At 46.0% G+C, this 16,412-nt stretch overlaps 1 protein-coding gene across 7 annotated transcripts in view; it reads right to left on the reverse strand.

Moving 5' to 3' along the window:
- The window catches only part of LOC110531267 (1-phosphatidylinositol 4,5-bisphosphate phosphodiesterase eta-2), a 115,683-nt gene that overhangs the window by 44,528 nt on the left and 54,743 nt on the right, over positions 1-16,412 (reverse strand). For all 7 annotated transcript variants that reach the window (XM_090185400.1, XM_090185403.1, XM_090185399.1 and 4 more), the window contains exons 4-9: positions 15,411-15,540; positions 9,472-9,642; positions 7,402-7,495; positions 6,443-6,646; positions 4,948-5,068; positions 668-839 (exon numbers count right to left, since the gene is read on the reverse strand). In XM_090185400.1, the coding sequence (XP_090041526.1) occupies positions 668-839; positions 4,948-5,068; positions 6,443-6,646; positions 7,402-7,495; positions 9,472-9,642; positions 15,411-15,540 (892 nt within the window). The remainder of the gene's footprint in view (positions 1-667; positions 840-4,947; positions 5,069-6,442; positions 6,647-7,401; positions 7,496-9,471; positions 9,643-15,410; positions 15,541-16,412) is intronic.

Genomic DNA, 16,412 nt, shown 5'->3' on the forward strand with positions numbered 1-16,412 from the left:
TATGTGCAGGTGTTGTTACACGTGGTCTGCCACTGCAAGGATGACCCGCTGTCCATTCTGTCTCCCTGTAGCGCTGTCTAGGCGTCTCACAGTACGGACATTGCAATTTATTGCCCTGGCCACATCTGCAGTCCTCATACCTCCTTGCAGCATGCCTAAGGCACGTTCACGTAGATGAGCAGGGACCCTGGGCATCTTTCTTTTGGTGTTTTCCAGAGTCAGTAGAAGGGCCTTTTCAGTGTCCTAAGTTTTCATAACTGTGACCTTAATTGCCTACCGTCTGTAAGCTGTTAGTGTCTTAACGACCGTTCCACAGGTGCATGTTCATTAATTGTTCATGGTTCATTGAACACACATGGGAAACAGTTTTTAAACTCTTTACAATGAAGATCTATTTGAATTTTACAAATTATCTTTGAAAGACAGGGTCCTGAAAAAGGGATGTTTCTTTTTTTATTAATTTGCATATATTCCTGTTAATTCCCACGGAAAGTTTCCACCTCTGAATATTCCCCAAAATGTGCAAACCTATCCACGCCTTACTTTCTCTGATGTGACAGGGTAAGTGTCCATGCCGGCAAGGTATTGCAGGCCGCAGAACAATGCTTGTTGAATCAGGTTTATTACGGTTGGGAAGGAACCGTGTGTGTTAATTCAAAGTGTTTACCTTGATGAGTATCTTCCCTTTAAGAGTGTCTGGGGAGGGCAGGCGGCCCCGTTCATCTGCCTTGATGGCTGAGAGGTCCAGCTTGTCGCCCATCACCTCCACCAGGTACTGGGCCATCTTCTTCTGCTGGGGGACGCTGCAGTGGTTCTCAATGGACAGGATCACTGGGTAGCTGACAGAGACAGATGTGGGTTACACAGAGAGATGTGGGTTACACAGAGACAGACGTGGGTTACACAGAGACTCCGATACGGCCGCGGGTTACACAGAGACAGGTAAGGCCGCGGGTTACACAGAGACAGGTAGGTACAGCCGTGGGTTACCATCACTACGAGACCTGAGAACAAAGACACAGGTACTGACAGATATATATATATATATCAGGAATGGGCAACTTTGATGGGGGTGGGGCCGCAAAATCTGAACTCATGAGGAGCCGCAGTGCATCCCCCCTCGCTAAGTTTAGGTAGCTGTCCACTAAACTAACTTACCAATCTAAAAATTGTTAGCTAGCATGGTTAATTGTATGAATGTGACTGGCATACAGTATCAAACGTTAAACTGCTGATGCACAAAACAAAATCGTAATTGCACCTTGTGTATTCTACTATTCTAACTTCTAACAGTAAGTTGAGACCCCTAATCTAGATAGTTCTGCATCTTTGGTACAGCCTTGGCAATAGGTGCTCACTATTCAGACACTTGACAGTACAGCTATGGGTTCTCAGTTTCATCATTCTGATGTGATCAACCTCAACCCCTCTAAAATGTCAACAACAACAAATATTACAAACATTCTTTGTTGTAAGTTGAATACATTCCTGGCCGTTCATATCAATTATCTACAGAATGCATTGTACTAGAAAAAGAAAAGAGGCACACACAGCCGCCGCCCCCCCCCCCCCCCAATTGTTTTCTGTTACTTGTGGGTCTATATACAGTCTCTCGTATACAGTTTGCATGCATTCTGATAGTCTTGATAGAATGATCACCTACAGCAGCACCGCATCTCTGATGAGGTCTGTGTGGGTGTGCAGGTCATGTGGAAACACTCGCTCGCTCCAGTGAGCCCATAGGAGTACAATACAATGCATCGTTGAGCAGTGTCTTTCAACAAAGATCCCGGGAACTCACTGTGTAGTCTATGATTGCTTTGATTCTAGCGGAGCATCAATTTGTACGCTTGCTTGGTTCAAGGGAACCAATTCAATGAAAGAGACTAAGGCGCTGAGGACAACTTAGAAGTAATAGGAATATTCTGAGAAAACCATATTTAATAGTTTATGACTTAGAAAGATCTATAATTCACCATGAGCCTTGTTCATCTGGCACATACCATACAGTGGCATCAGGAAGCACAGTTCACACCCCTTTACCTTGTCCTCAGTTTGTAGTTTCAGCCTGAATTTAAAATGTCTTGATATTTTATATCACTCATCTAAAACACAACACCCCATAATGTCAGCGGAATTTTGCTTTTTTGAAAATTAAAAACATGAATAAGCTGAAATGTCTTGAGTTAATAGGTATTCAAACCCTTAGCTATTGCAAGCTTCAGGAGAAGAAATGTTCAGGAGTAGAAAGGTGCTTAACAAATCACATAAGTTGCATGGACATATTCTGTGTTCAATAATAGTGTTTAACATGATTTTTGAACTCCATCTCTGTACCCCACACATACAATTATCTCTAAGGTCCCTCAATCAAGTGGTGAATTTCAAGAACAGATTCAACCACAAAGACCAGTGAAGTTGTTCAATGCCTCACAAAGAAGGGCACCGATTGGTAAATGTGTGGGGAAAAAAGCAGACACTGAATATCCCTTTGAGCATGGTGAAGTTATTAATTACACTTTGAATGGCGTATCAATACACCCAGTCACTACAGAGATACAGGCATCCTTCCTGACTCAGAAGAGGATGGAAACTGATCAGTGATTTCACCATGAGGCCAATGGTGACTTTTAAACTGTTACTGAGTTTAATGGCTATGATAGGAGAAAACTGAGGATGGATCAATAACATTGTAGTTACTCCACAATATGAACCTAAATGACAGAGTGAAAAGGAAGCCTGTACAGAATACAAATAGTTCAAAATGTACATCCTGTTTGCAACCACACACTTAAGTAATACTGCAAAAAATGTGGCAAAGAAATTAACTTTATGTCCTGAAAACAAAGCATTATGTCTGGGGCAAATCCAAATCCAAAACCATTGGCACACTGTATATAGACTTTTCTATTGTGTTATTGACTGTACGTTTGTTTATGTGTAACTCTGTGTTGTTTGTGTCACACTACTTTGCTCTATCTCAACCAGGTCGCAGTTGTAAATGAGAACGTGTTCTCAACTGACCTACCTGGTTAAATAAAAGGTGAAATAAAATTAAATGTTAAAAAAACAAATCACTGAGTACCACTTCATATTTTCAAGCATGGTGGTGGCTGCATCATGTTATGGATATGCTTGTCATCAGCAAGGTCTAGGGAGTTTTTTATGATAAAAAGAAACAGAATGGAGCTAAACACAGGTAAAATCATAGAGGAAAAGCTGGTTCAGTCTGATTTCTATCAGACAATAGGAGACAAATTCCCCTTTCAGCAGAACAATAACCTAAATCTACACTGGAGTTGCTTACCAAGACAACATTGAATGTGCCTGAGTGGCCTAGTTACAGTTTTGACTTAAATCATCTTGAACATCTATGGCAAGACTTGAAAATGGCTGTCTAGCAATGATCAACAATCAACTTGACAGAGCTTGAATTTTACAAAGAATAATGGGCAAATATCGTACAATCCAGTTGTGCCAAGCTCTTAGAGACTCAGAAAGAAAGACTCACAGCTCGAACTGCCGCCAACGGTGCTTCCACAAAATATTGACTGTGTGTGTGTGTGTGTGTGTGTGTGTGTGTGTGTGTGGGGGGGGGGGGGTGTACTTTGTTAAATTAGGTATTTCTGTATTTCATTTTCAACACATTTTCAAGAACTTCAATAAAACATGTTTTCACTTTGTCATTGCGTAGTAGTGTGTGTAATAAGGAAAACATGTCTTCACGTTGTCATTGGGTAGTATTGTGTGTAATAAGGAAAACGTGTCTTCACTTTGTCATTGCGTAGTATTGTGTGTAATAAGGAAAACATGACATATTTCAGGCTGTAGGAACAAAATGTAGAATAAGTTAAAGGTTATGAATACCTGAAAGCGATGCCGAGGGTAAACTTTGTTTGGACGTTGTAAAGGCCCATTCGCCGACACTGAATAGATATAGCTAGCTAACAACCTTTTCCACAAGGAAAAAAAGACTGACAGACTTGCTAGCTACTTTAGCTAGCTGGGATTTTCTACCAGAAATCTAAATCAAGTGATCAAAAAAACAGGATAAAGCAACACCTCACGGCACAACGCCTCTCCCCTATTGGACCTAGATAGTGTGTGTGTATGTATTGATATGTAGGCCATGTTTACATGTATATAGTTCTGTCCTTGTGTGCTGTTAATGTCTATTAATGTTCTGTATCATGCTATGTTTCATGTTTTGTGTGGACCCCAGGAAGTGTAGCTTCTGCTTTCACAACAGCTGGACAGTTTTATCTCCATCTCTTCATTCAAAGACACAGACAGTTGTGGCTGCTTCGCGTGATGTATTGTTGTCTCTACCTTCTTGCAATTTCCGAGGTTGTCTTTGCCCAACAATGTTTGTACCATGTTTTGTGTTGCTACCATGTTGTTGTCAAGTTGCATTGCTAACATGCTGTGTTGTTGTCGTAGGTCTCTCTTTTTGTGGTCTCTCTTATGCCATGATGTGTGATTTCATTCATTGAAGATGAATTTGTTCTTAACTGATATGTCTGGTTAAACAAAGTTTAAATAAAAATAAAAAATAATAGCATATCTGGAGCATATGAGAAAGCCTAAGGTAAAGTAGGCTACATCTGAAACATATATTGTTACCATTAAGGTGTATGAACGATGATGGTAGGCTTAGCTATTGCGTGCACGACAAAACGCTCTCAGACCAATATCTCATGAAAAGGCTCACGGGAACGCAATTGAATTCACCGCCTCATTCCCTTAAATTCTCCCATACAGGCTCAGGATGAAGGACAGGCATTCAAATATGTTACGTGGGAGAGAAATGTCAAATCAACCTCATGTTGCTATAAAGAACCTTTTTGATTTGTACAGGTATTTTTGTTAGGACAGTTAACCTGAGAAGCTAGCTAGGATGTCTGTGGACACAACAATAATTAAGAACTCAGAAGCAGAAATTCTTACTCGTTCTTCACAAAGGCGTACTTGTTGATGGTCTCGATGACGTCTTTGAAGAGGATCTTGGAGGTGAGAGTATAGCCGTGGTGGACGATGGGCTCGCCGTCCTGCCCGTCCCAGCAGTCCACTGCAGTGGAGGGGAAGAAAAAGAATGGAGTGACCATGAGAAGGTTGTGTACACAAAGCTAATTAATATTTCCTGTGTTAATCCTTCAGCTCACAAACTGTTACATACAAGGAACCCATTACATTCTCTGACTGAAGACAAGACAGATAATATTTGTACCAGTATGTAACCTCCATGTACAGTTGAAGTCGGAAGTTTACATACACTTAGGTTGGAGTCAATAAAATTTGTTTTTCAACCACTCCACAAATTTATTGTTAACAAACTATAGTTTTGGCAAGTCGGTTAGGACATCTACTTTTTTTCCACCAATTGTTTACAGACAAATTATTTCACTTATAATTCACTGTATCACAGTCCAGTGGGTGATACAGTATCTATATCTGTCCAGTGGGTCAGAAGTTTACATACACTAAGTTGACTGTGCCTTTAAACAGCTTGGAAAATTCCAGAAAATGATGTCATGGCTTTAGAAGCTTCTGATAGGCTAATTGACATCATTTGAATCAATTGGAGGTGTACCTGTGGATGTATTTCAAGGCCTACCTTCAAACTCAGTGCCTCGTTGCTTGACATCAAAGGAAAATCGAAATACATCAGCCAAGACCTCAGAAAATAAAATTGAGACCTCCACAAGTCTGGTTCATCCTTGGGAGCAATTTCGGTACCAAAAACACCTTTAGGTACCAAAATTATGTGGATGTATTGAAGCAACATCTCAAGACATCAGTCAGGAAGTTAAAGCTTGGTCACAAATGGGTCTTGCAAATTGATAATGACCCCAAGCATACTTCCAAAGTTGTGGCAAAATGGCTTAAGGATAACAAAGTCAAGGTATTGGAGTGGCCATCACAAAGCCCTGACCTCAATCCCATAGAAAATGTGTGGGCAGAACTGAAAAAGTGTGTGTGAGCAAGGAGGCCTACAAACCTGATTCAGTTCCACCAGCTCTGTCAGGAGGAATGGGCCAAAATTCCCCCAACTTATTGTGGGAAGCTTATGGAAGGCTAACCGAAACGTTTGACCCAAGTTAAACAATTGAAAGGCAATGCTACCAAATACTAATTGTGTATGTAAACTTCTGAACCACTGGGAATGTGATGAAAGAAATAAAAGCTGAAATAAATCATTCTCTACTATTATTCTGACATTTTACATTCTTAAAATAAAGTGGTGATCCTAACTGACCTAAGACAGGGAATTTTTACTAGGATTACATTTCAGGAATTGTGAAAAACTGAGCTTAAAATCTATTTGGATAAGGAGTATGTAAACTTCTGACTTCAACTGTATGTGCACTGGTACACACTTGCTTGAATAAACGTTTTGGGTGCATGAGTGGGTGTTATTCAGAGAATGGCGCCTTCCACAGACCTTCCACGCAGCGGCAGCCGGCCTGCAGCACCCAGGCGTACATGTCGAGGCGGGACTGGGACATGAGCTGGTCCCCCATCAGGTAGGTGTTGTGGGACGAGGCGATGAAGTAGTTGCAGAGTGGCTGAGACATGTCCTGGGTCACCACGTTGTGCTCTGGGTTGAAAATGTCCCCCTCCGGGCTGCGCATGTAGCTGGTGAAACCTGGGTCACAATAGCAAACAGATTTTTTTTTTTATGTAATAAAAAACATTCTGCAACCAATTACATCCAGGTAGTCGCCTCCCTGTTTCAGTCCGTTTTTGTCCACATGGCGCCAAGTGAAGCCATTAAGAAGACCACATTGGAGAGACGTTGTAGACGGGGGATGGGATTGGAGAGACGTTGTAGACGGGGGATGGGAGAGACGTTGTAGACGGGGGATGGGAGAGACGTTGTAGACGGGGGATGGGAGAGACGTTGTAGACGGGGGATGGGAGAGACGTTGTAGACGGGGGATGGGATTGGAGAGACGTTGTAGACGGGGGATGGGATTGGAGAGACGTTGTAGACGGGGGATGGGATGGGAGAGACGTTGTAGACGGGGGATGGGAGAGACGGAGACAGGGGATGGGAGAGACGTTGTAGACGGGGGATGGGATTGGAGCGACGGAGACGGGGGATGGGATTGGAGAGACGTTGTAGACGGGGGATGGGATTGGAGAGACGTTGTAGACGGGTGATGGGATGGGAGAGACGTTGTAGACGGGGGATGGGAGAGACGGAGACAGGGGATGGGAGAGACGTTGTAGACGGGGGATGGGATTGGAGCGACGGAGACGGGGGATGGGATTGGAGAGACATTGGAGACGGGGGATGGGATTGGAGAGACATTGGAGACGGGGGATGGGATTGGAGAGACATGCGACATTCGACTGATAAAAGGACGATAGAAAGTGGAACCAAGAGAGATGTCTTACCATCAATACCCAGAACCCCTTGCTTCTGGTTCTCGGGGCATGGCTCAAATTTGTTCACAATCTCAAGGCAATGGTCTTTGGTCACCTTCGTCATCTAAAAAACAGAAAAAGACAAGAACAAACACACAATAAACAAATAGTTTAAAAAAAATCCAGATTGACTACAGTAACTAATAATAAAATCCCTCTGCATAACAGGAAACATTGGGAGAGTTGGTGAAGATAAATTCCTGTCAATGAAGACATGTCCTCACATGCGGCTAATATCCCCCATCCCTGTGCTAAAATCCAATTGTCCGCCTGACGGCTGACTTTTTAAACTGGCCGATTGGTCGATCTGATACCCATCCATGTCAATCATCCGTCAGGCTGACCCAAAATGGGTGGGGGGAGGGGCAGGGGGGTGACACTCACTTTGTCGCAGTGCCAGTCAATCCCCCCTCCCAGTTGAGTGCTGCACACTACTAGATCTGGGAGACAGAGGCTTTAGCTAAGTAGCTTGGACTACTTACAGAGATGAGAAACTGGCGTTTCAAAGACAGATTGAGAAGCTAGCTAGCGAAAAGGTTGTGCCACTTTCCCCTGGTCACTTACAATCATTAGTGATTTGACATCAAACTGCTTTCTGACCACGGTTTTGCCCCGATTCCCGATCACAAGAGGCTAAAGGGCTTTTTAAGAAGTGGGTAAATGTGGAAAAATGTGTTTGGCTAACGAGTGCGTAGAGTGGAGACACTTTGGGTACTGCGGCAGCAAATGGTGATGAGATGGGGAGTTAACGCACGCACACACAGCGAGAGAGAGAGCTAGTAAACACAGTTAATCAGAGAAAGCAAGGCAGGCTGTAGCTAATGATGCCAGCAGAGAGGAGAGGAGCTGGAGACCGCCCAGCTGCATCCTGTTTGAAATAACTCACCTCGTTAAACCACCACAAACCTCCCGGACAAAGTAGGGAGTTGTGGAACATCAAACACAATTAGCCCAAATAATATACCCCAGCTTCTGAAATGGGCAGACTAGACATCAACTGGGATCCAAACACCAAACAAATGCATTTTCTCCCCGCTTCATTTTGTTGACTGCAAATTAGCCCAAAAAGCACATGCTCGTTATAAAGCACAGAGCCAATTAATTCATTACTGCTCCTTTTATTTTTTACAATCTCTCTATTTTTTTAATATATTTTTTTACAACAGAACCATTAGATAGGTGATCGTATGTTATTTTAGACACCCAAAGCCTTTAGAATTGGTACTGCTAATTCTAATAGCCTTGTAGGGGTCTGTGTCTGCACATACACACCACTATTAAGCCTTTGTTTTAGGCCCTAATAGAAAATCCACTAAACGACTGTGTCGGTCTGTCACCTAGCGGAGTCTCTATGGGGGTGAGTCACAACAGAAGATTCCTCCTCGTTTAGTTAGCTTGCGTGCTAAGTGGGATGTCAGCAAAAAAAACTAATCTAACTTGCAAGAGCTTTTCCACATTGATAAGTTGAACATTATACACTGTAGATAAAGCTATATTGGCTCTGTTACTAGCGTAGCACTTAGAATGACAAAATGTATTGGATAACCATTCCAAAATGGGATGTTTGTATACAAAAGGGATGGTCTTTTTTTTCAGTCAAGTGTCTATTCTATCCGTTTGGTCTATAACGGTTGAAACGTCTTTGTCAAGGCTTAAGAGTCAAAATGTCAAACTGAGCTTTTCACTGCAATTCAATAGTAATATTGTGTGCCATATGCATAATCTGTTGAATGGAAAGGGGGGGGGGAATGTAAAATTGTCCCGACAAGTGTATCCTGCTGCTACCATTATTGAGACTCAAATCTTTTTTAAATTTTTTTTTTTAAATCAGGCTTTCGCCTCAGAGCAATTACAAAAAAAAGTGGAGTCACAGAAGTAACTTAAAAAGGTGGGACAAAGCAAGAGTTAACCCAGAGGCATGTTCCTATGGATACCTTTTCAATATCTGGGGATGTGCAGTGCATGCATGCTCGCACCTGTGTGTATGTGTGTGTGTGCCTGTCTGGCTGCCTGCATACACTCCAGCTCTGCTCACTGTACCTTCTGGTCCAGCTCCAGGAAGCGGGCCAGGTTGCTGGTGTCAAGGTGGTCCATGTGGTTGCTGTAGGTGAGCATGAGCAGGTAGAGGTCACGGCGTGTCGACATCATCTTGTAGAAGGAACAAAACTCCTCAAAGCCCAGGGTGCCCTGGTTGTCATCAGTGTCTGCCTCCTGGGAAGAAGAGAAGAGTGTAAATAGTTAGTCCAGGTAACCATTCATTATCTGCACTGACCTTATGTTGCACTCACTATGCATATTCACAAGACTACATACTATTTACACACACACACACATACATATCTACCTGAAATACCTTATTATTATCTATCCTGATGCCTAGTCACTTCACCCTGCCTTCATGTACATATCTACCTCAAATACCTTATTTTTATCTATCCTGATGCCTAGTCACTTTACTCTGTCTTCATGTACATATCTACCTTAAATACTCCGTACCTCTCCACACTGATCTGGTACATCCTGTATATAAAGTACCAGTCAAAAGTTTGGACACCTCTTTATTTTGACTATTTTCTACATTGTAGAATAATAGTGAAGACATCAAAACTATTAAATAACACATATGGAATCATGTAGTAACCAAAAAAAAATGTGTTTATATTTTAGATTCTTCAAAGTAGCCACCTTTTGCATTGACAGATTTGCACATTCTTGGCATTCTCTCAACCAGTTCACCTGGAATGCTTTTCCAACAGCCTTGAAGGAGTTCCCACATATGTGGAGCACTTGTTGGCTGCTTTTCCTTCATTGTGCGTTCCAACTCATCCCAAACCATCTCAATTGGGTTGAGGTCGGGTGATTGTGGAGGCCAGGTCATTTGATGCCGCACTCAATCAATCACTCTCCTTCCTTGGTCAAATAGCCCTTACACAGCCTGGAGGTGTGTGTTGGGTCTTTGTCCTGTAGAAAAACAAATGATGGTGGGACTAGGTGCAAACCAGATGGGACGGCGTATCGCTGCAGAATGCTGAGGTAGTCATGCTGGTTAAGTGTGCCTTGAATTATAAATAAATCACTGACTGTGTCACCAGCAATGCAACCCCCACACCATCACACCTCCTCCATGCTTCACGGTGGGAACCACACATGCAGAGATCATCCGTTCACCTACTCTGCATCTCACAAAGACACGGTAGTTGGATCCAAAAATCTCAAATTTGGACTCATCAGACCAAAGGACAGATTTCCACCGGTCTAATGTCCATTGCTCGTGTTTCTTGGCCCAAGCAAGTCTCTTCTTCTTATCGGTGTCCTTTAGTAGTGGTTTATTTGCAGCAATTCGACCATGAAGGCCTGATTCACGTAAAGCATTTATTTGGGCTGCAATTTCTGAGTCTGGTAACTAATGAACGTATCCTCTGTAGAGGTAACTCTGGGTCCTCTGAGAGCCAGTTTCATCACAGCGCTTGATGTTTTTTGCGACTGCACTTGAAGAAACTTTCAAAGTTTAATAATATGGACTTGGTCTTTTACCAAGTAGGGCTTCTTCTGGATACCACCCATACCTTGTCACAACACAACTGATTGACTCAAACGCAACAAGGCACACCTGTTTTTCGAAATGCAATCCAGGTGACTACCTCATGAAGCTGGTTGAGAGAATGCAAAGCTGTCATCAAGCCAAGGGTGGATACTTTGAAAATATATTTGGATTTGTCTAACACTTTTTTGGGTTACTACATGATTCCATATGTGTTATTTCATAGTTTTGATGTTATTCTACAATGCAGAAAATAGTAAAAAATAAAGAAAAACCCTTGAATGAGTAGGTGTGTCCAAACTTTTGACAGGTACTGTAGCTCTAATATTGTGTATTTGATTCCTTGTGTTACTACTTCATATTCTGTTGTTACCTCTGCATCGTTGGGAAGGGCTCGTAATCAAGCATTTATCTGTTGTATTCGGCGCATGTGACATATAACATTTAAATGTTGACCCAAACATCGGCTCAACGGAGAGGCAAAAAGAGCACCTGGCAGAAACAACACTGTGTCTCAACACTGAACAGGAAGTCAAATCTCTCGAGGGAGAAATACACTTCATGCGGTACACTAAGTGTAGCAAGAATGCGCACACCCACCCACACAAACATCAAGGTCCAGATTGGTCCCTGGTGTGTTATCGTGTGTTACACCGGAGGCCGTCTGTTTTCCTACGCACCATATGGGTGACACCCCCCAAGGGGGGGAAGGGCTTAGTGCAGCTCGCTACGCCACAGGCTGGGGGTGAAGGAACTGCCATGGGCGCCAGCGCTAACAGACTAACAACATGATAACACACTGCTAACTCACTAATCTTAGCAGGGCTGTCAAAGGACCCTCTGGCTCCACTAGGCTGTGTCCTGGCTGGGAGTTTGTAGCTAATAGCATAGCCTGTTTGCTAAGTGAAAATTCCAAGAACCCTTCCATCAGACCTTCTCTAATGTGTTTAGAGGAGGTGGCAAGGATAGAGGATACAAGGACTCTAGGCAGGATGAATTGAGGAGGAGCCCAGGAGTCATTATGAAAAAGAGGCACAACAGCAATTTCTAGGTGCCTCTCAATTGCCTTTCCTGTTATATAGTTTCCTGTGACAAATCTGTCTCAAATTTCATAACAGTCACGACGACACATCCCCACTAAGTGAGTCATTTGAACAGCTTTGAAAAAGGTCAAGTCCTGAGGTTGACCGAGGTTGTTAAATTAACTCCATTTAAAAGTTGTGAAATAATGAAGCCACAACTCTTTTAATTCACCATGACTGGCTCATTTGGAGAAAGCTGTCTGGTCCTTTCTTGGAGCGGATACTAACAGGGTGAACAGGATGTGCATCCACACAGACTGTGCCAAGCTAGCTAAGAAATCAAGGGTAATTGTCATTTTCATAGGCTTTATGGTTTCAGTGAAGCATATTGGCATCAAAAGGGCCATCTTCTCTTTCATAAGATAAAGGATCACTAAATATCTCAGAAAGGAAAGTATACCACGGGTTTTGGACTATTTTAAACCACCAACCCACGTAGATTCAATACTTTGATTTGTTAACATTTTGTCTGCGTCTTACATGTCACCCTGTTCTCTCTACTGAGCCCTGCTATCACTGATAACACACCTTCCCTCCCTCTCCTTCTTCCTTCCTTCCTTCCTTCCCTCCCTCCCTCCCTCCCTCTCTCTCCTCCCTCCCTCCCCTCCTTCTTCTTCCCTCCCTCTCCTCCTTCCCTCCCTCTAGTAATTAGAGCGTTGGACTAGTAACCGAAAGGTTGCTGGATCGAATCCCCGACTCTGTCGTTCTGCCCCTGAACAAGGCATTTAACCCACTGTTCCCCAGGCGCCGAGAATTGGATGCCGATTAAGGCAGCCCCCCTCCACCTCTCTGATTCAGAGGGATTGGGTTACATGCGGAAGACACATTTCAGTTGAATGCTATAGTTGTACAACTGACTAGGTAACCCCCCTCTCTCTCTCTCTCTCTCTCCCCTCTCCTCTCTCCTCCCTCCCTCCCTCTCCTCCTCCTCCCCTCCCTCTCTCTCCTCCTCCCCTCCCTCTTTCCTCCCCTCCCTCTTCTCTCCTCCCCCTCCCTCTCTCTCCTCCCCTCCCTCTCTCTCCTCCTCCCTCCCTCTCTCTCTCCCTCCCTCTCTCTCTCTCTCTCCTCCTCCCCTCCCTCTCTCTCTCTCTCCTCCTCCCCTCCCTCTCCTCCTCCCCTCCTCTCTCCCTCTCCCCTCCCTCTCCTCCTCCCTCTCTTCCTCCCCTCCCTCTCTCTCTCTCCTCCCCTCTCTCTCTCCTCCCCCTCCCTCTCTCTCTCTCTCCTCCCTCCTCTCCCCCTCCTCTCCCTCTCTCCTCCCTCTCCCTCTCCCCCTCCCTCTCTCTCCTCATCCCATCCCTCTTTCTCCTCCTCCCCTCCCTCTCTCTCCTCCTCCCCTCCCTCTCTCTCCTCCCTCTCTCTCTCTCCTCCCTCTCTCCCCTCCCTCCCTCTCTCCCATGCTCCCCATCCCCTCCTCCCTCCCTCCCTTCCCCTCCTCCCTCTCTCTCTCTCCCCTCCTTCTCTCTCCCTCCCCCTCCTCCTCTCTCTCTCTCTCCTCCTCCCTCTCTCTCTCTCCTCCTCCTCCTCTCTCTCTCTCTCCCTCCTCTCTCTCTCTCTCTCCTCCTCCCTCTCTCTCTCTCTCCCCTCCTCCCTCTCTCTCTCTCTCCCCTCCTCCCTCTCTCTCTCCTCCTCTCCCCCTCCCTCTCTCTCTCTCCCCTCCTCCCTCTCTCTCTCTCTCCCCTCCTCCCTCTCCTCCTCCCTCCTCTCTCTCCCTCCCCTCTCCTCCTCCCCTCCCTCTCCTCCTCCCTCCTCTCCTCCTCCCCTCCCTCTCTCCTCCTCCCCTCCCTCCTCCCCCCCCTCCCACTCCCCACCCACCCTCTCTCCTCCCCTCCCTCTCTCTCCTCCTCCTCTCTCTCCTCCCATCCCTCTCTCTCTCTCCTCCCTCTCACCCTCCCCCTCCCTCTCTTCTCTCTCCTCCCTCTCTCTCCTCCCCCTCCCTCTCTCTCCTCATCCCACCCTCTTTCTCCTCCTCCCCTCCCTCTCTCTCCTCCTCCCCTCCCTCTCTCTCCTCCCTCTCTCTCTCTCCTCCTCTCCTCCCCCTCCCCTCCCTCCCTCCCTCTCTCCCATGCTCCCCATCCCCTCCTCCCTCCCTCCCTCCCTACCCTCCTCCTCTCTCTCTCTCCCCTCCTTCTCTCCCTCCCCTCCTCCCTCCCCTCCTCCTCTCTCTCTCTCTCCTCCTCCCTCTCTCTCTCTCTCCCCTCCTCCTCTCTCTCTCTCTCTCCCCTCCTCCCTCTCTCTCTCTCTCCCCTCCTCCCTCTCTCTCTCTCCCCCTCCCTCTCTCTCTCTCTCTCCCCTCCTCCCTCTCCTCCTCCCTCTCTCTCTCCCTCCCCTCTCCTCCTCCCCTCCCTCTCCTCCTCCCTCTCTCTTTCTCCTCCCCTCCCTCTTTCTCTCTCCTCCCCTCCCTCTTTCTCTCTCCTCCTCTCTCCCCCCCCCCTCTTTCTCTCTCCTCCTCTCTCTCTCCTCCTCCCCTCCCTCTCTCCCTCCCCCGCTCTTTCCCATCCTCCCTATCCCCTCCTCCCTCCCTACCCTCCTCCCTCTCTCTCTCCCCTCCTCCCTCTCTCCCCTCCCCTCCTCCCTCTCTCTCTCCTCCTCCCTATCCCCTCCTCCCTCCCTACCCTCCTCCTCTCTCTCTCTCTCTCTCTCCCCTCCTCCCTCTCTCTCTCCCCTCCTCCCTATCCCCTCCTCCCTCCCTACCCTCCTCCCTCTCTCTCTCTCCCCTCCTCCCTCCCCTCTCCTCCTCCCTTACCTCCTCCCTCTCTCCCCCTCCTCCCTCTCCTCCCTCTCCCTCCCCCTCTCCTCCCTCCTCCCCTCCCTCTTTCTCTCTCCTCCCCCTCTCTCCTCCCTCTCTCTTTCTCTCCCCTCCCTCTCTCTCTCCTCCCCTCCCTCTTTCTCTCTCCTCCCCTCCCTCCCCCCTCCCTCTTTCTCTCTCCTCCCCTCCCTCTTTCTCTCTCCTCCCCTCCCTCCCCCCTCCCCTCCCCCTCCCTCTTTCTCTCTCCTCCCCCCTCCCTCTTTCCCCTCCCTCTCTCTCTCTCCTCCCCTCCCTCTTTCTCTCTCCTCCCCTCCCTCCCCCCTCTTTTCTCTCTCCTCCCCTCCCCCCCCCTCCCCTCCCTCTTTATAGCCTATAGCCATATAAACATGTTTTAAAACCCGAAATTATTCAAATATGACCGTAGCATTGTCCTGGCTGGTCTAGTTGTAATGCTGCAGCCTCTGGCACAAGTCTACATTGTTGGCATGGTTTGGAATCTGGGCCCTTTGACACCAACCTGTCACCACTGTGATCCTTGCTATCTGTTCAATAAAGTCAGAAAATACCTTCAAAAACACACACACACATTCAAAATATGACTGTAGTGTACCTTAAACATTTGCTTGACTTTCTGGCGGGGCAGGTTGACGTTCAGCTTGTGTAGGAGGTGCAAGACCTCGCTGATGCTCAGGCTTCCATCGCCGTTCTTATCCGCCTCCGTAAACGTCTGCTTCAGCCACGTACGAACCAACCAGGGGTTAAGGATAGATAACACACACACAACAACAAGCCCTGTGAAAACCTACTTAGGTTATACTTTATTTTAAATAGTCCTTTGTAAGAGATCCGTTCCATTAACTAGGCACAGGTGGTCAAATTGACTGATTAATGGCATCATCGATTGATGAAGTATAGACTGCAACAGAAAGTGTACAGCTAGCGTGGTTCACAATGTTTTAGCATAGGTCGTCTAAGTGCATCTCGGTTCAGAGCCCAAAACAGTCGTCAAACAACGCAAAATCTTCTGTTTCTCTAACACAGCCCTTGCTCCCCGCAGCGGAGTCTAATTTTAACACAAGCCGTCTGTGTGCGTCTGACAGAGACAATGTGATAGCAGGTGGAAGCTTTTGGATGTACCTTTTCATCAGCACATCAAGCTCGCTGGCACGCCGACGCCGCAGTGTGTGTACGCATGTCTGTGTGTGGGGAGAGAAATAACTTGTGTGTGTGTGTAAGAGCAAGTGCACTGTGTGTGCACCCATGCTAACATCCTTATTAATTATCCACAACCGATTCAAGTATTGAAAAGTCCTCACCAAAAAAAAAATGCAGGGGAGAAGCAGTTCTCCGAACCTACAGTTCGGAACGTATTGCGGTTTTGGGGTCATGGTTCAGTTCAGTTTCAGTACAGCAGGAAAATGACATGCCAACAGTTACTGTAGTTGTTATTTTTTCATTAAGGAAAAAGTGTTGTTATTCCTGCCTCCATATATGACCATGAGTCATAACGCCTGATGAGCTCACCATCGGGAATAACACTTTGTTTTTTCTGGAATGAAAACACACGATTAGTCAACAACACTAAATTAAAGTCCAATATGCGTGTGAAACC

Source organism: Oncorhynchus mykiss, chromosome 9 (genome assembly GCF_057628025.1).
Source record: "Oncorhynchus mykiss isolate SJ-2025 chromosome 9, ASM5762802v1, whole genome shotgun sequence".
In the NCBI taxonomy this organism is placed as follows: domain Eukaryota; kingdom Metazoa; phylum Chordata; class Actinopteri; order Salmoniformes; family Salmonidae; genus Oncorhynchus; species Oncorhynchus mykiss.